The 20,870-nt window shown below is 34.9% G+C and overlaps 1 protein-coding gene across 4 annotated transcripts in view; it reads right to left on the reverse strand.

Moving 5' to 3' along the window:
* SDCCAG8 (SHH signaling and ciliogenesis regulator SDCCAG8) overlaps window positions 1–20,870 on the reverse strand; it is a 270,183-nt gene that overhangs the window by 200,737 nt on the left and 48,576 nt on the right. For all 4 annotated transcript variants that reach the window (XM_069064466.1, XM_069064464.1, XM_069064463.1 and 1 more), the window contains exons 8-9: window positions 16,046–16,180; window positions 11,134–11,250 (exon numbers count right to left, since the gene is read on the reverse strand). In XM_069064466.1, coding sequence (XP_068920567.1) covers window positions 11,134–11,250; window positions 16,046–16,180 — 252 coding nt within the window. The remainder of the gene's footprint in view (window positions 1–11,133; window positions 11,251–16,045; window positions 16,181–20,870) is intronic.

Genomic DNA, 20,870 nt, shown 5'->3' on the forward strand with positions numbered 1-20,870 from the left:
TATATATATATATATATATATATATATATATATATATATATATATATGTCTTTATATGAGGGTATGCGGGCATATGAATACATATGTGAATGTGTGTATATATGTTTGCAGGTATACATAGATAGAGGGCACAGGACCAATTTAACAGGAAGGGATGATACTTAAAGATGAAATTAAGAGGTGAGAGGAATATAATGAGAGGAGATGGGGAGAGACAGAGTGGGGCAACTATCTCATACAGAAGAGGCAAGGGAAAATGGTTACAATGGAGGGGAAGAATAGGAAGGCAAAAGGGAATGGGTCAATCTTATTCCTATTGAATCTGGCTTGAGGAGGGAGGGAAATACACACTAAATAGGGGACCTCACCCTCCAAGAGAATAGGGGGGAAAGGGGATGTGAGGAGGGATGATGGAAGGGAGGGAAGTTGGAAGCACCCACTTTTGAAAAGGGACAGGATCAAAGTAGAGAATAGAACAAGTGGGAGGTGGGATAGGAGGGAGGGAAATATAGTCAGTCTTTTACAATACATCTACTATGTTATTGTTTTGCATTAGCCGCACATGTACAACCTATACTAAACTGCTTGTCTCCCCAGTGGGGGTGGGTGGCAGGGGGGGAAGGGAATGAATCTGGAATTAAAAGTTTTAAAATCAAATATTCAAATATATGTATATATATATGTGTGTGTATATATATATATACACTATTATTAATACCATCTTACATGTCATTAAGAAAAAAAAAGATATACAGGCACTGAGGCATAGAGATCCACTGGAAAAGTTGAAACGGGTATGGGAGAAAATATGGGAGAGAGCAGATTGGAGGTGGGGATATCCTGTGGGACTGCTGTTTTGGGGGGATGGGTGGGAGAAAAATGGGGAGAAAATTTGTAACTCAAAATCTGGCGGAAATGAACTCAGGTCCTCCTGATTTCAGGGCCAGTGCTCTCTATTCACTGTATCACCTTGCTGCCCCAATATAAGACAGTTCTGAAGGACTTATGATGAAAATTGCTATCCACCTCCAGAGAAAGAACTGATTGAGTCTGAATGAAGATCAAAGCATACTTTTTTAAAACTATTTTGTGTGTGTGTGTGTGGGGGGGGAGTTTCTTGATTTGTGTTTCACAATAAGACTAATACAGAAATATGTTTTGCCTAACTGCACATGTATAACCAGTATCAAATTGCTTCCCTTCTGAATGAGGGAGGTAGGTAGGCAGGGAATTTAGAACTCAAAATTTTTAAAAATGAATGTTAAAGATTTGTTTTTATGTGTAATTAAAAAAATAAAATATTAAAAAATATGAAAGTAAAAAAAAAAAAAAGACCATGAGAGGGGCGGGTAGATGGTGCAGTGAATAGAGCACCGGCCCTGGAGTCAGGAGGACCTGACTTCAAATCTGGCCTCAGACACTTAACACAAAACCTAGCCATGCGACCTTGGGCAAGTCACTTAACCCCAATTGTCCTCCAAAAAGGAAAAAGAAAAAGAAAAAAAAAGACCATGAGAGAGATGACCTTTATCTAAATGGATGGACAAGATGGGAGGTGTGTGACTGCATGTCTTTATCTTAGGAACTTGTTCTGAGTACTGAAAGGAACAAACCAGCTGAGAGGGATAGGTCCAGTTCCATTCTTAATTTTGCTTAATTATGTTTTTTGAAAAATTTATTCTGCCAAAGAACATATTTGCTAGATTTAATATTATTTTTTCATAATCATCTATGTTAGACCCTGTCCTTATATGGCCTAGGGTCCCTTTTTTTTGTTTTTTGTTTTTTTTGGAGGGCAATTGGGGTTAAGTGACTTGCCCAAGGTCACACGGCTAGTTTTGGTGTTAAGTATCTGAGGCCGGATTTGAACTCCTGACTCCAGGGCCAGAGCTCTATTCATTGCACCACCTAGCCTCCCCTCTAGGGTCCCTTTCTTTGCAACAGAGGGCACAAAGGGAACTGGTGAAGAAAGAAGGATGTTTCCTAACACAGGGCTGGGAGATCACAGCCCATTGTGAGAGAGTTGGGTTCTCTAACTAGGAGCATAAGAATGAAACATTTCATAACTAACCTTCTAAGTGAGGAAATACTATAAATGTAGGTCACATTTTATGAATCTGCCCCATAAAAACAAGCCAACATTACAGAGGAAGAAAAACCAATCAACTAACCAACCTAGCACTGTAAAAAAAAAAAAACCCTGAATTCTATGAAACTTGCTTTTTTTTTACTTAAATCTCCAAGTGATCATGACTAGCCTTATTTTCTCCCAAACACCATCTCATTCTGTTTGTTATATGGGGAGCTATTACATGAAGAGCTTCAAGTACTAGCAAAAATATCTCTGAAAAGGGCTGGCAAATCGAAGTAAACATTTTTTCTGAAATCATTGTCTACCTCCTCCCCTCACCCCAACCTTAGTCAAGGACAAAAGTAACTGATTTTTCCAACTTTTCTCATACTGATGTTTTCCCTCATTCCTCAGTAACACTTAAAAGTCAATTCTTGTGCTTTGGCTGAGTTCAATATTTATAGACAAAACAGGAAAGCACTCAGAATAATAACTAACTTTGCAAATTGGTTACTGCAATGCAAAGCAAAAGATTTCAGAGTTTTGATCTTGAGTTTTATAAATATGGGAAGAAGAGATGAAAATTGCTAAAATATGTTAACTTGAAGATAAAACACTTTACTCCTTTATGTTAAAATGATTCAGACTTCTGAAAACCTAATCTTTGAAGACAATAGTAATTCTTTACTCATTATTCTTTATTTCATTCAACCATGTCCACTAACAATGGTTGGACTCCAAGACTCTATTTCAGGCCCTCTTCTCTTTTCCTTTTACACCAGAGGCTCTTCACCTAGGGTTCACAGAAGAGCTCCATGGACTTAACTGGGGGAAAAATTACATCTTTATTTCAATATAATTTATTTTATTTTATTTGTAATTCTACATATTTTATTCATTGAAAAATGCTGTTCTGAGAAGGATGGGGGTATGGAGTCCATAAGCTTCATCAAATTTCCCAAAACGTCTGACAAAAAAGTTCAGAACCTCTGCTTTTTAAAAGCATAACACTTGGTGATCTCATCAGATCCTATGGGTTCAGGTGCTGTACAGATAATTTCTCACCTTGTAATAGAAAGCACCCTAGTATACCCAGGATGGCTGCTAGCACAGGTTCTCTGATCTGCTTTACTATAGGAAAGCAACTTTAAAGGAGTTGACAATCTTTAATTAAATGAACACACACATACATCATTCATTTAGTTCGGGGGGGGGGGAATCAGCACCCTGAACTTCAGAAAATACAAATAGGGGGGGCAGCTAGGTGGCACAGTGAATAGAGCACCAACACTGGAGTCAGGAGGACCCGAGTTCAAATCTGACCTCAGACACTTAACACTTACTAGCCATATAACCTTGGGCAAGTCACTTAATCCCAATTGCCCTGCCTTCCCCCCTCCAAAAAAGAAAAAATAAAATGCAAACAGAAATTACAAGCGGACAAAATAATACAGACAGTGAAAATAACAAAATTCAACAGACTGACAGGGCTTCTAGCTGTATTACCATTACGTACATACATACATACAACACATACACACATACATACATACATACATACAGTTATCAGAGAGAAAAGTGTCATCATCTGGGTTTTCAAAGCTGCGGGCTCCTTAATAGCTACCCAGAATCTCATCTTACCAAATCATGTAACTCATCCCATAAGTCACCCCCCAAGCAAAACCTCCCCTCAGAGTATACAGACCCTTCTTCAGGGTCAGAGGACATTACAACCTTCATGACCCATTGCCTAATTACAAAGTATCAAAAGGTGTGGGCCTTCCTGAAAAAAAAAAGCCTCCCCCAATCACACCCCTCCTGCTGGGTTCTACTTCAGGCCCATTAAGGGGCAGGGAAGATCTTCAAATTCCCTTACCATTACACATCTTCTATCCTGGGACCATCCTGGTCCCCTTAATTGCTGTTGACTACCCATCTAAAGTTACCTTCCATCTACTATTAAGTATATTTTTAATCTCTTGTTTTTCCCACATTAGAATGTGAGTTCCTCAAGGGCAAAGATCAGTAGAGATGTGGTCAAAGGATTTAAGAAGAAAAGTACATTCTTAAAATTCACATGAAAGAAAGCTCTGAATTACTAATATAATGTGAGAAATACAAATTCAAACCACCCTGAGGTTTCATTTCACACCCAGAAAAATGACAAAGATGACAAAATACTGAAATGTTGGAAGGGTTGTGGAAAGATTGGCAACTAATGTATTATTGGTAAAGTAGCAAATTAGTTTAAGAATTTTAGAATGCAATATGGAACTATGCAAATAAAGTAATTAAAAAGTCAATATCCTCTGACCAATAAACTTCACTACCACACATATACCCCAAAGAGGTCATTAAAAAAGACCCATGTACCCCCAAATATTTATAGCTGCACTTTTTGTGGGAGCAAACTAAAAACAATGATGATGCTGGGAAATTAGTAAGCAAATTGTGGTACATGAATGTAATTTTTTATTATTGTGCTGTAATAAATGGCAAACTTGATGAATATAGAGAATCCTGGAAAGACTTTTATAAACTGATGCACCATGAAATAAGCAGAACCAAGAAAATAATTAATGCACTAAGTGCATTAGATGAGTGCAAAGATGAACCATAAAACAATAAAAAATGAATGACACAAAATTACACAGAACCATGCCCCCCCCAAATATGTAAGACACCTCCTTCCACTACTTTGCAAAGGCAGGGGTGGTCTGCAGGTGTAGAACATGGCATATATTTTCAGAATTTTTTTTAGATCATCTAATCATCAGTTTTGCTAATTTTTTTCCTTTTCATCTTTTTAAAAATTTTTTCTTTTAAAGATTATTTTTCATATGGGATGGTTCTCTCAGAAGAGAGAATGGGCTAGATACAGGAGAATTCTAGGTAATAACGAAAAGGAAAAGATATAACATTTATTTTTTTAAAAGCAATGAACCTTTAATAAGTCACCTGATATGAATTTTACTAAAGTGAAAGTTACTATATGCTGTTACTAGTTAGTAATAATAGATACTAGAGAAATCCTTGTGGTTGGAATGACATGAAAAGAACATAAGCACTAAAGTTACCTCTAAGTTAAAATTTCCTTACATTCAGGCTGTATATTCCAAGAGAAATACTTTCTTTTAAATCCCTAAGCTATGTGCTGGCCCTTAGTTCTAAGCATCTTCCTTGTTCCCTACTTGCATCTTTAATTGTTTAACAGACATGTTTAGGCAGTGAAGGGATATTTTCTGTTTGTTGGCTTTTTTTTAAAAAAAGTACTCAGGGGATGGCATTTTTCTATATAATGGGTATTGAGTGCCAGATCAAAATAATTACTTACATAATTGGTTATTTCCATACATGGTAATTTCTGTATATACTACATTTCCTTTGAGTGGGAATACCCACAATATTCTCAATTATTTTGTACAAGTGATTAAAAAGAGTTTTAAACAACATGCTCCCTAAGGCCAATTCATTTAATATATTCCCTAGATTGATAATGTAATTTTGTGGTTTATTACTGGGAGAAAATATAAATGAAGATAGAAATTTGGATAATTGTCTAGATACAAAATATAATCTCAAAAAGTTAAGGCTTTTAAAAAACCTGCATAAATTGATAAACTACATTTGTTCTGGGAAATTCCATTCAAACTGAAGTAACACAAGTTTAAAAAAAAAAAAGGCTGATTCACATAGCCTAAAGCAAACTAGAAAAGATGCTATAAAAATGAACTCTACCTCGGTTAGGCTGTGATAGGAACAATTTTTCTAATTAGATGGCTATAGAATAGATTAAAAAAAAACTTCATTACATCACATCCATTGAACCAGGTTCTCCCTACTACAAGCTGTAGCCTACACAAAGATGTACTATATTAGGTTGTTGATATCATGTGTTACTTTGCAATTTTAAAATTTTTTTCCCATATATCTATTCTTCCTCTCTCCCCAACCCCAAGGCAGATGCTAAGGTCTTCAGAAAGCAGGAATGATTTTTTTCTATTTGTTTTGTCACATAACACCTACTTCTGTGTACAGTTAGTACTCAATAACCATTATTGGTTGGGAATAAAAAGAAGAAATAGAACATGCCATGCAAACTGAAATTGGATGTGAGAGAGAACCCTTGATAGGAGGCCAGTCTTACCAGTGCCATGACAAGGATAAGGACTTGAGCACACACAACTAGAGACATAAAAACATAGAAAATAGTATGCTTTATCCTAAAATGTATATGCTCATTATGGCTATTGTCAAGGGGCCGAGGAATCGACAGACTTTCCTACTGAGGTCAGATAGCTCTCGAGCTAAAACAGACCTCTAGGCTATCTAGTCCCATCTTCTCATTTTACAAATGAGGACAGTGAGACTCAGGAGGATGTTAACTGACTCGACCAAGGACACACAGGTGGGAATCGCCAGAAGGGAGATTTGAACCCAGGTCCTCTAACTCTAGTCAGAATTGGGGGAAGGGGGAGTGTTTTCCCACCCATTATATAATATATAATACATCAGAAAGCACAACTAGAAGCAATGGGTGGAAGTTATAAAGGGACAACTTAATGTAATTAAAAACTTCCTAAATAATTTTATTCAAAAATTGAATGTGCTATTTCAGGAGGCTTGGGTAGCCCTCTCACTGATGGTCTTCAAGGCAAGGCTAGACAACACCTTATTGTGTATCTTGTAGACACAATTCATTTTTTGTTTTAGGTACAGGTTGTACTAGATGTCTGGGGAGGTCCCTTCCAACTACGAGACAATGATGACTCTCTTTGGTTGCGAGGATGTCATTCTGTTTCTGTTCTGCAACATTGAAGATAGAGCTTTAAGTCCTTAAACACTACTTTAGAGTACTATTTTAATGTTTTCTAATAAAAACATATTGTTCTTTTATTTTTCTTCATCATACTTCTTTCCTGGTCTTAAATCAGTTTCTCCCCCTCTTTCTTCATAATTTCCATTTTCTCATACCCTTAGAATATGGAATCCAAGGGATCCAATGATTAAAATGGAATTTGAGAATGACCTCACAGGCTTATCAGTAACATTCTTTTGTGGATACAACCTACTTTTTACATTTTAGTGTCAAATCGCTGAGTTTCATCAAATATAGGTCTGAATAATCGACATATCCTTTTCTGCTATTGTTCTCACTGACAAACTTTGTTCTACATTTGTTTTAAACATGCATCACTTTTACTTGCAAAATTTCTTATCAATAATGTTTATAACACACTGATATAATTTTGTAATTTCTTTCTTTCTTCTATACTTTAATCATGTCCCCATAAGTGGTAATTTTCACATAAATGGTTATACTAATTCCATTTTTTAATTCACTGACTGAAATAAGTAATAGCAAATTAATTACGGAATTCTAAACACAAAACTTAGTAATACCTTCTCCATCCTGAACCAAGTCAAAGTCAAATCATTCCTTATTGATAAATAAATTAGGACATTAAGGTCAGTCATTTGCCCATTTTACAGTACAATAGGCTAAACAAGTTGGTGACTGTGTCATATAATGCATCTGTTACATCCCAAACAAGTCTTATTTCACACTTGACTGGATTCCAAGGCACAAAGGGCAAGGCCAAATCCAATCCCTGGTGAAATAAAGGGGACCTTAGAAAATATACTTTTAAAATTCTTATTGAAGCCTCATGAGCATGTGAAAGTATGTGCATTTGCATGTATGTACTAAAGAATCCCAGTCCTCCTATCACTGTTGCCATTCACCAAGGGGAAGAGATGGAGCAAGAACTGGTCTTCCATCCACTCTGCTTTACACGATCCCAGCTAATTTTCTGGAGTCATAGGGATAGAACAGAGACAGTTCTACCACTCTGATGTTTGAAATTCTACCTTGAGTTGGCATACGTTTCTCTATTTTATACTCATCCAATTCCGAGAGCCAACAAAGGCTCTCAAAACCAAAACATGAGATGTCATTTCTTGCAATGTTCTTAAGTCTCTGGAGCATAGGACTCTCAAATTAAACATGTATTTGGGCTTCTCTCAGACATGAAGGATCTCCGTTCTAGATATGATTGTAACTGAAGTAACTGCAGACAAACCACATCCCCAAAAAGCCCCCTACTGGACTAAATTATATTTTCTTAGCTTGTTGATAGGACAGCTTGTCACCTTGGAACAGATTCAAGACTTTTTTTTATTTTTGATGGAGTTTAATGTTAACACTACCAATTGTACATTATAACAAATAAGGTGTGTGAGAGATTTACTATAACTTCACTTTATTTCATATAGAAAATTATCATACCCAATCCCAATACAGGCTAATATATAAAATTATACAGGTTATCTATAAACATAAAATTAAACCCTAATTAAAAAAGAAAGCCCAGATTTCTCATTTCCCTGTGCATGAAATATCTTTTCTGTGCATTAAGCATCCAACGAAGTTGACAGGAACTTTGTAAACTGAAGAGGTACAAAGGGCTCGATGGGAAGAACAATCTGGCCACCAGCTCCTAATCATGATATGGGGGGGGAAAGGAAGGGGGAAATGCACTGTCATTGTTGCTTTTCTAATCTTTATTTCTAACTGAAGTCTTGACTCTGGTCGGAAGGAAAATTAATAGAGTGATCTAACACTTACCCTATTTAATACACATGTGCACGCAAACACACACACACACACACATACCACAAAAGTCTCATTTTCACTATACCTCAGTGACATTCAGATTTCATCCTTTCTACTTTTGAACAAGAACTCATATTACCTGGAAAATTAATAAAGTAATAACATAAAAAATTGTAGCCAAATTTTTAAGGTGAAAAGGTTTTTCTTGCTGAACAAAAATGAATGGAAAATATAAACATTTATTATGTATTCTGGTATTGGTGTTTCAGTTATGATATATCCAACTTAGAAAGTCAAATATAAATTTGTCTCCTGTGTGCAGATGGAAGCCACAGAGAGTACCTTTTTGGTCTCATAACCAGAAGGTCAGGTCATGGCTGAAAGACCAAAGAAAAAATGCTATTTGCCATTCCAAACTATTCAGAAATAAGACACCACTATTCATCCTTTTAAAAAGTCTGTTAAATGAATGCTGGTGACAATAAGTACCTATGAGATTTCTTTACATTCTGTTAAAGATACAGGACAATGTACACTCTTTACTGAGTGAGGGTTTTTATATTTAATGCCATGTGTGGCCTCTTAAAGAGTAGAATTTCTATCTAAAGTCTTACTCTTTTAAAATAATGCTAAGGGCTAAGAATGTACAATATAAAAAATATAAACACTTTAAATTATTTTTTATTCTGAAATTTCATCCTCAAAAATGTGATTTATATAGCAGTTACAATATGATATGTAAGATTGCTACATGGGCAATAGCTATTAATAATCTAGAATTATGTTACTACAGTGAAGTTTATAACAGGTAGAAGAGACAAGGTATTAACAGTATGCAAGGTAACAGAGAATTTTCTTTGTTACATTTTCCTAGGTAGACTAAAATACTATGCCTAGAGTATGCTGTCCAAGATGAACAATGGTAATATAATGTAAGAAAAAAAAACCACTCTAAATTTTTCAGTTAATAAGAACACTGAGATGATAACAACGTTTTTTCCTCTCCAATGTCAGAAAATAAGAATTCCTCCTGTTTATTTCAACCTCACTAGGCCTTAAGAACCCAGTAAAAGAATTCACAGATCTACTAAATATCATTATCTTCCACTGGATCCGCTAAAACTACATTTAAAGACATCTTTATGGAGAATTATGGCATTTTAAAGTTTAAAAAAACCTTACTGATCATCTGTTCCATCTTTTACACTTGACAGATAAGGAAATTGAGGTCCAGAGAGGGCATGTGACCTTTTAAGGTCATACAGCAGTCTGTAACTTTCATGTACACTGCTCTTTTCAAAATGTTCACTGTCTATTTTGTTATCCTTAAAAAAACAACAATAACAACAACAATAATTTTATTGATTTAAGTATAATTGTGCATTATTTTCTTTTGGAACTATATTTTTAATTCAGTGGCAGAAATTTCATATAAACTCTCAATTAAGACTTGGTAGATATTTTATGTCCAATTTCTTCACTTAATCAGCATATTTTCCAGTTTATTTTATTAAAAGGATAAAAAAGGCAAAGATATAAAAATTATTAATATAGTTGTGCTTTTTTATCTCTATGTAGAGATCTGGAAAATTTTTACTGGGGTTCACCTCTTCTAATACCTATAATGAGTAATGATGACTTAAAACACTTGTACTCAGAATGTAAAACTGATTATACAAATGATCATTATACATAGTGTTTTTCGTTATGAAGACTAAATGATATTATGTAAATATTCACATGATTACAGTATATGAAAAGAGTAGTGTGTACCTAAAATACTCCATATTGAAACATAAAAACTAATAATCAGAAGTCAGCCAATGAGATGTCTCCCTGAAAACTTCATCTCTCTCCCATATGAATTAAAATTAGTATAGACATATTCATTCAATAAAAGACACAGCAATAAAATATCTGTTTAAATTGGAATTTCAGTAGCAGTTTCTTCTCATATTTACAGAATTTCAAAGCTTCTTAAACTAATGGACTATGTGATTATCCAATGCACAAAATTGGTTCCCACACTGCCAGCAATCAATTTGATTGACATATTTACATATCACCTCATCTTGTCTTACAAATTTTAAGCTTACCAATTAATGTAAAAATTCATTCGAGTTAGTTTTAAGAAGAAATTGGTATAGGAATATTTCTTATACTCAAAACATAATAGCATACTCTTTTATTTTAGATGTATACACACCCAAATGTACATGACTGAGAATGTGTTTAACAGACAGATAGAAGTAGTTGTGTTCACAGCACTTCATGTGAAACGTAATAAATAATTTTTTGCTATTATGAATGAATCATATTAGCTGGCCTGTTGCCATTGAGAGATAGTCTTATAATGAATTACCATAAACATGAATAATTCTAACTTTAGAAATAATTCTAGTAATGTCTTCAAAAACTGCAAAGTTATGCCAGTATCATGTCTTACCTGGTCTTTAATTTCAAGCTCCCTTAGAGTTTTTGTTCTGTACTCTCTCTGCTCCTTTTCTGCCTCATCCTTCTTCATTTTGGTTTGATTCAACTGATAGCGCATTTCTGCACACACCTGTTAGATTACAGAGACAACATGGTATTTAACATGTAATCTATTGGGGATGCTTTCAATTAGATCTTTTGGTGCCCCCTAGAGGCTATTTAAAATAAGTACAATTCTACTTCTATATTTCAGAACACCATGGAGCATTTTACTACAAGAGGCCTTCGACCTCCCCTGAGAACATGCCCCTCATTTTGCAAACGAGAAAACTGGGGCTTGAAGTCGATGCTTTCCCAGCATTCATTTTGTAATTTCTAATTCATCATAATGATAATAAATTATAAAATAACTCCATATATTATGTTCCCAATATGGACCATCTACTTTCAACTTGAATCAAATTAACAATAATATTTAGAAATTGTTTTCTTTTCAAATCAATGTGTTTGAATAATAATTGTACATTACAAAATTACCCCCAATACTTGAGTATTTAAAGGTTGTTTAAAAATTATTTTGATTTAAATTTCAAAAGCATTTTCAAAAGTGAAAAACTGTAAAGCTAAGTTTTAAAATTTTTTGCCTAAATTTTTCTGCTTGAGAGTACAATGCCAGGATTTAGTTATCTACTTTTATCTTTGGTAACAGCTAAAAATGTACTATGGCATTACGTTTTGTAAACAATTAATTGCTAGGCACCTATCTAATGAAGAATCTTCTGCAACAGAAATAGAGAACAATTAAGAGAATGCTTCAATAATATACTTGTTATGAAAATATTTTGAATAGCATTCAAGTAAGATATTTTTAAATAAATAACTTTTATCATGTTAAACTGAAAAATATGTTACCTTAATGGTGCTGTTTATATCTTACTCTATAGTTTTTATTTTATTTTTACATTTTAAATTCCCTGTAGCCTTAAAAGAGATGTACTATACTAAGATATGTGGGTGGTTAAAAAGCAAAATGCAAATTAAGAAATACCAGGGAAACAATGATAGTATAATCCAATACATTAACAATTATATTCTAAATTCATTACATTTACTATTATCATGGATATTTCTAATCATATCATTTCTATTTAATAATTACTTTTAAAAAATGCAAAATTTGAGTTCAGCATTTCCACAAAAGATGAATTTTATGGATCTTACTCATGTGATTTTATGACATTAGAAGATCTTCATGTTTTCTTATCAAATAAATGTTGAGGAAAAAGCACTACAAACTATTTTCCTCCTTTTAAAATATGAAGATCAGTAACAAGATAGGGGAAAGAATCAATAACAGATTCTTAACTATTGGCCCATGGAAACCAAAGGCAAGAATTAAATTATTAGGAGTATTATTTTCAATTCATTAAATGTCTTCAATATATGAGAGTTGGAAATGTTCATCACAAAAGTTTAGGATTTTACAGGAAGTTTTCAATCTCAAATATTAAACAGGAAATTAGGAATGCCAAGGTGAGAAAAACATAAAATAAATGAAACCAAAATATTTGAAAGTTATTATTTGCTCTGATCTTAACATTTAAATATAAACTTTTAAACAACGTTATACAATTCAAATGATAATAACTGTATTAAAATTTCCTATGACTAATCATTATCTCTCTCGACAGAATTTGTTTAGCTTTCTCCTTCATGCTGGTGTACCTACATTATAAACATTTATAAAAGACTCAAATAGCTAAGATGTGACAAGAATTCTTTAAAAACAAAGAAAAATGATTACTTTTACCTAACACTAAAGAATTAATTATTTATAAAGCATTAATGACATATCAATGTGTCAATATTTAAAGAAATATAGGATAGACAGTAAAAAAAAGTAATGTTGAAGAATATATGCTTTTCAAACAATTTTGGATTGGCATCATGAAAAGGGAATTTTAAATTCTATTTTTACATAGGAATATAGACACCTAAATTTATCAGCTACTTCACAACTTGATATCAATATACACAGCTTATATTTTTAAAAATAACCTCAATAGTGAAATGGTGATTCATAGGTCTTCTCTTCATGAACAGTAATCCCCTCTACAATAATCAAAATTTGGCCTCAAACCTGGACCTCCAGTGATGAGACACCCACCATGCTATGAGGCAGTCCATTCTATTTTTCACTATCATAAGTTATTACAAAATTTTTTTCATTATATTAAGGAAAAAATCTGATCCCAATTTCTACCCACAGGGTTCTCATTTTGCCCAGGGGAACCAGGGAGAACAAGTCTAAATCATCTTTCACTTCTTAAAATTGCATTTTCTTCAAACATTTGAAAATAGCCATCAGGCCCGACCTAGCTTTCTCTTATCCAGACTAAATACTTCTCAATTAATCCGTGTATAGTATAATCTATCATTCTCTCAGTTTGTCCATGTCCTTCCTAAAAAATGGCACCTAGTACTGAACACAGAGGCTTAGATGTTGTCTATTCATTAAAGACTGACAGAACTATCCTCTATCACCAGAGATCTAACTTGCAATTTTGGTGCCTTAGGCAAGCAGCAGGAAGTTCAGGAAAGAGGAAGCAATGTATTAGCACACCACTTGGCTTTAAACACTGCTGAAGGACTGGTTGTTTCTGGGGAGGAACTAGGCATGGCCATGAGTAAATTTACCACCCTGGGAACAAGCCCAAATGGCTCCATTCTAGTCATAACTCTGCCTCTCTCTTTCTGGATATTAAATTTATATTAATTCAGACTTAAACCAATTAGCTTTTTTGGCTGCTGTTTCATTCTGTTAACATGCACTGAATTTACAGAATACTATAAACTGATGACTGACTAGCCTTCCCCACTACCCTCATCCTTTACTTATAATGTTGCTTTTTTGAACCCAAGTATAAGAAATTAAGCTTATCTTGATTAAATTTCATTTTATTTGAGCCCATCATTACAGTCTACTGAGATCCTTTAGGATCCCGATGCTGCCATCTATTTAATGGTTTGTGTCATCTGTAATTTTCACAAACATATCATCTTTAACTTCATTTAAGATACTGAAACAAACATTGAAGAATTCAGGGCCCAAATCAAGCAATGAACAAGCATTTATGTGGGGCATATGGAGTGCCTGGCATTGTGCTGGGCATTGGAGATACAAGGACAAAAATGGAACCACTCTTAATTGTAGGCTTACATCCTATTGGGGGAGACATCACATACATATAAAGGGGAATTCAACACAAATAAAAAGTAATTTTTGGTGAAGAGGAACTAGCAGCTATGAGGATCAAAAAAGGTTTTCATGTAGAAGAATACTTGAAGACTTGAAGCAAACTAGGATTTTGACGAGGCAGAGTTGAGGAAGGCATGACTCCCAGACATAGGGGGCCATCTGTGGAAAAAGTGGGACAGAATGCTGTGTGTGAAGAACAATAAGATCAATCCGGTTGGAACATGAAAAGCATGAGGAGTAACATATAATATTATTAGAAAAGCAGGCTGTGAATCAAGTTGTGGTGTGTTTAAATGCCCAAAAGAGGAATTTATATTTGATCCTTGGGATAACAAGGATCCACTGGAGTTCAATTGAGATGGGGAAGGATTTGGTCAGACTACTACATTAGGAAAATCACTTGGGTAGCTGTATGAAAGATGGATAGGAGAGGGGAAAAACTTAAGAAACCTAGGTTATTAGAAACATGGTGTGCTCTTGAAAGAAAAAGGGAACTTAGGAATAACGTGGGATTGGTATAAAAGATAGTGAGCTCTGTCTTGGCCATGTTCAGTTTAAGACTTAAGGGATATTCAATTCAAAATGTTTAGTGGGCAGCTGGGGATGTAGGACTGGAACTCAAGAGACAGGACAATATATTTAGATAGGGGAGGGATTTACATGGAAATAATTAAATGCATGAAAGCTGTGACCTTGATTATAGACTTAAGAGGATCCAGAAAATTACTTTGGGTTATACACACAGTTAGAAAGTGAGATATATGGACACTTTAGAAACGAAACTGAGAAATAGCTGTCAGTCAGATAGGAAAACTAAGAAAGAGCGGTATCACAAAAATCCAGAATGAGAAACAATCACTCAAATCAAAAATTAAAAGATCACTGGTTAACTTTGGAGAGAGATATTTCAGTTGCATTATGAGGTTAGAATAAGAATACAAATGTTTGAAACGTAAGTAAAAGAAATCAAAATCAGGTGTAGATAAATTTTTCTAAGGGTTTACTGTAACAGGGAGGAAAGAAATAAAGGGATAGCTTGAGATCATGGTAGTGTCTAATGAGGGTATTTTTCGGGATGGGAGAGATATGTGTTTTTATAGGCAATATCCTTTGACTAAGTATACAATAAAATAAGATTAGAATACTACCAGACACTACAAAGTAGTGAGATGGTCTGTAAGTAAAAGAAGAGGAAGGAGAGTAAATAATTTTTCCAGTATATAATCTGGAGTTTGGAAGTAAATATATTAAGTACACTTCCAAAACTGTAAGCAGCAAATTGCTAAAAGTACTTTGAAAGGTGGCTGAAAATCAGCGTCATCTCTGACAAAATAAACTCTTCTGATTCATTTTAAAATGTTTCACCAAAAATTCATTTTGGATTCATCATATTTTCTTAGTACCTATTAATTATTTAGGACATCAATGAAATAGTCACATAGTTTAATTTTACAGTGATAAGGTTATTGATTTCAGTAACTGTCCCCCCAAGAATCTCTTTTTATGGCTTAGATTCAATCTAGTGTAGACTCAGTCTGTGTCAGATTGTTCTGGCCTGCTTGTCCAATACAAGCATTACAAATACGTTCCTTAAGAGTCTATTCATTATAGTGACTTTAATAAACTTGGCTTTACTTTGGCTGAAAAAAAAAAAGAATCATTTTACCTCTGTGAGGTCCACATCATGACTAGTCAGTTGTTTTTGAGCTTCTTCTAACTGATTAGTTATTGAGATCTTCTCTCTCGTAAGTTTCTCTACTTGAGCTTCCAGGTCCGCTATATTCTGAGATAATGCGAGCATCTGCAAGAGGAAAGAAAATCTGAGTAAAAAAAGGCACTCAAACAAACAAACAAAATGTTATACAGTTTTGTTTTGTTTTTTGCCTTTTTGGAGGGGAACTGGGGTTAAGTGACTTGCCCAAGGTCACACGGCTAGTTTTGTTTTAAGTGTCTGAGGTCGCATTTGAACTCAGGTTCTCCTGACTCCAGGGCCGGTGCTCTATTCCCTGCACCACCTAGCTGCCCCCAGTGTTATATGTTTCTTAATAAAATAAAGGCTCAGTCCAACTATCAGGGTGTACCTTTGTGTTATTTCTAAATTACAAATTCTCCCAAAATCAGGTGCCTTAATTTATCCCCTACTTGCTCAAGATGTACACTGTATGTTATGATTCTTATTCATTCTTCAAGCTTATGCCCCCATGTAGGAGTTGGGCTGTTTTTAGTATAAATCTAAAAGAAGGACTAGACATTTCTCCCTTAGAGGGGTTTTCCCAAAGATCTTCATAGACATCAAGGTTCACATGTTGCTCCATCAGGGTTAGGAGTTACGGAACCTAATTGTTAGAAAGGTCCAGAGAAGTCATCTTGTTCAATCCTTAAAAATATAGGCATATCTTTATGGTACTTGGAAATTAAGACTTCTCATATAAACAGGTAAACTGGGAATACTCATCTATATTGATCTATAGCTTAAAACTTTTTAAGAAAAGGTTAACATTTATCATAACAGTTAAATCGTGTCCTTCAACTTAAACTGTTCTATATTTACCTGGTAGGATTTTAGAATCTAATTTGTACTATCTATATAAAAAAATCACCTTTTGTCAAAAGGAGAAATATAAGTAAAAAAGTACATTTTATTTGTGCAATGAAAGCATTAATGTTATATTATACTAATGAACAGAAAATAAATCTGTTACAGTGACACATTTTAACTGCATAATTTTAATTATTCCAAAAAGAACATTTAGACCAACTTTTTATAAAAAATATTTAACATTTTAATATTAGCAAAATACTAAAAATATTTTCCCTGTGAATGCAAAGTTGATACAAAGAGAAATAAAGAAAATAAAGTGGCTGTACTGTGTTAACTTAGGAATTATCAATTTTTCTGAGAGAACTGTGAAAAACTCTACATTTATGTGTAAATATTAATTTCATCATCAAAATACGTAATCTGCATGCAATCTTTGTGCAACACTGTCTTTATAAATTGCAGGTGACCAAAGTATAAATGAAACAGCGTGACATGATGAAATAAAACAAAGGACTTGGGAGTCAAATGCCCTTCATTCTACTTCTAGCTCATCCATTTACCTACTAGGTAACTCTGGGCAAGTCATTTTGTTTCATTGGTTTGGACATCAGTGTCCTCTCATTTGCAAAATGAGGATGTACATGATAAATATTTATAGGATTCATATGTAATTTTGTGTAGAGACATATACATACATACATACATAAATACATACATACATACAAAATACCCCACAAAGTTGTCATTGGTTGGCATAGGAGACTTCCAGAGTGAGAAAACTACCTCTACCAATATAGGTCATTCAAATAATTTTTTTTTAAAATGTGCCTGTTATGTGCTGAGCACTGTGTTAAGCACTTGGGATAAAAGCATAAAGAATGAAATAATCTCTACTGTCAATGAGCTTACATTCTAATAGGGTATCTGGAAAATAGTATGAATAAAGCTTATCATTAATCTAAGAAGGGAGAGGAAGGAGAGAAAAGGGCAGCAGGAATAATGGGAGGGGTATGAAGAGGGCACAGATAGAGAGACAGGAGAAGGAATGGTCAGTTAGGAGGAGAACCAGGAAGGAGGAGTTTCATAAAAACCCAGAGAAGAGAGACTGTCAAGGAGGAAAAGGTGGTCAGTAGTGGCACATGTAGCAGAAAGGTGAAGAAGGACTGAAGGCTAAGAATAGATTGTTAGATTTGGCAATGAAGAGATCATTAATTACTTGGGAAAGTGGAGTTTGAATTGAGTAATGAGGTGGAAGGCCAGAATCCAAAAGTTTGAAAAGTGAGACAATGGAGACAGTGAATATAGTCAGTTTTTTCAAGGAGTATGCCCCCCCAAAAAAGAGGGAAGATAAAGCATAATTTGAGGAGATAGTTCAGTTTAGTGAAGGTTGTTTATTTTTTAGGATGGTGTTGTCTTAGCTTTGTATGAAGGTAGTAGAGAAGGAAGAAACTGTTAGGAAGAGGTTGAAGACTGGAGGGGAAGGGAATATATGTGTTAGAAGTGGGACTTCTGGTTCTGAAGTCAGGTCTCTTTCCACTTCTACATCCTGCTGTCTCTTGATAAATTCTATAGTACAGCAATTCTAATGATTTCTTTGGCAACTTTTTCATTTCCTTAAAAAAAAATAAGTTCACAATCATTATTATTATAAAAGTATAAATTACAGTTTAACCATTGCTACCTAATAGCAGCAAATCTTAATTGCCAGCTAGTGTAAATTAGATCTTCATTTATGACAATCTGTGGTTAAATACGTGTTGTGTGTTCTTTTCAAAGACAATATGTTAAAATTTTTATTTTACCAATCGTATGTGACATGTAAGCCACGTACTAAAGCACATAACTACCTTCTCCTTCCTTGCCAGTGATCCCCCCACCATTGCCCATTCCCCTTCACCACTCAGGGCCTTTTCCAGCCCACTTCCTGTCTGCTCTCTCCTATCATCCCACTTCCTGAGGTCTCCTCTCCTGTTGTCATACCCTCCTTTTCTCCATTTCTACCATCTGGAAACCAACAATGCAGAAGCCACAGGAGGTGCCCCAACTGCATCTGCTGCCAGGACAGAAGTAAGGAACACAGCTGCAGCACTGCTGGATTTCCAGAACACTGGCGTCAGGTAAGTCCTTTACTTTGACAGGGGCAGAGAGTTCAGACAGAACAATCAGGTTAGAAGAAGCTGATACATATTTTACAACTCTAATTCTTCCTTGTGTTCTGAACAGAGATTATTATCAAGATCCACTTTCCTGACAAAGGGATTCCATTCAATAAACACTGATAAAAATGCTTACTGTGTGCCAGGAAGCATGGTACCGTGCATAAAGGCCAGTTAAAAAGATCTGGGTTCAGGTCCTACCTCTGACACATACTAGCTGTATGACCCTTGATGATTTACTTTTGTGGGTCAAACAGAACAATGACAAAAACTCAAGATCAACTCCTATTCACTGTAGATGGCACTTAACAGACAAATAATCAATGTTTGTTGATTGTTACCTTCACATAACAAAAATGACAATAGAAAATAAGTAGCTTTTAGTATAGACAAATAGATTACTAAACATCTCAGGTGAAAAACAGAGAAGGAAAAAAAAAGCAGTATATCCAAAATTGAATTAATTTTTTTCCCCTCAGATATCTTGTTTTCCTCCAAAATTCTATTTCATGATTAGCCAGATTTTTTAAAAAGCTGCTATCAAGGACGTGTGTGATCAGAAAAGGAGATAGGTGTAGCAACAGTAAAGAATAATAAATGGACAGTCCAAAGGTTAGCATTGGTATCCACAAAATATTAAAAGAACCAGAGGAAAGTCACAAGAATGCTAAGTAAATCCCTTGAGAAGGATTTATGTATGGAAAATTAAAAGACATAACCAAAAATTATACAAGCTGAAAAAAAACCCAGAGTCTATGCACTAGCAGAAAATACATGATTTGCATTAGCAAAGAGTTTTCCCACATCAGTGAGACCATGGTTCTGTTAAAGTACTGAAATTATCTTCTTTTAAATTGACTATGTGCCAAGCCTTGTGCCAAGTACTAAAGATAAAACTAGAAAAGTAAGACAGCCCCTCCTATCAAGGAGCTCACATTCTAATGGGGTGAGAAACATTATATATGGGAGGTTTCAGCTGCAAGTCAGATGGAAAAACCCCTATTCTCCTTGGCATACAGTGGCAAAACAGATGTTAAAGCCTCTTCTTGAATTTTATTTCCACTGATAAAATGGTATCAATGTCTCATGTCAAACCATATACAGTGCTAAGGATTCAGGAGTTTCTCTATCTCTGGTGGCTGTAGTTTCTCAGAAACAGGTGCTGGGCTTCATCTCCAGAGCAGCTGCCTTCTAAGATGAAGGCTGAGTGCACTAGGCTGGAAACAAGGTTCAAGGTTCTTGAGTTCAGGGTTCTGGGCAGTCCGCATGAGGGGAAATGGTGGTCAAGGAGACAGTGGCTGTCTCTCCCTCAAGGCACCTTTTCTGCCATATGTGTGTCAACCAGTTGGCAATTGGTGGAGGTGGCTAGTCTTTTCTCTATCAGAAGCCCATTCCCAGATGATGGCTATGAGGGCTGGCCTGGAAGAAGGATGAATGATCTGAGATGTGCCGCTATTCCCAAGGCTCCATTGCCTATCACAGCACTTGGCTGCATATCTTATAGTCTACCAGAAAGAACACACATCTGCTGACTGAGGTGATCTTTTCGGTGATGTGGCAAATGCTTTGCGTTGGTTAAATTTCATTAGGAAATGGATAGGCTTATGCCAATGTCTGTGCCATTATCCATTTCATATTCCTGTTATTAAGAATTTGTTTAAAAAAGATCAAGTCAGTCATTTTAACTGCATGGATATCTTATTTTCATCATTCTTTTTTCTCATTTGGTGATGATTCTATCAGGCGAGTACTAGTTGCTTCACATGTGCATATGGTTAATTCTAAGTTGATGG

This window comes from Petaurus breviceps, unplaced genomic scaffold, assembly GCF_028583685.1.
Source record: "Petaurus breviceps papuanus isolate PSGF00001 unplaced genomic scaffold, PetGlider_PUasm1.0 90633, whole genome shotgun sequence".
In the NCBI taxonomy this organism is placed as follows: Eukaryota; Metazoa; Chordata; class Mammalia; order Diprotodontia; family Petauridae; genus Petaurus; species Petaurus breviceps.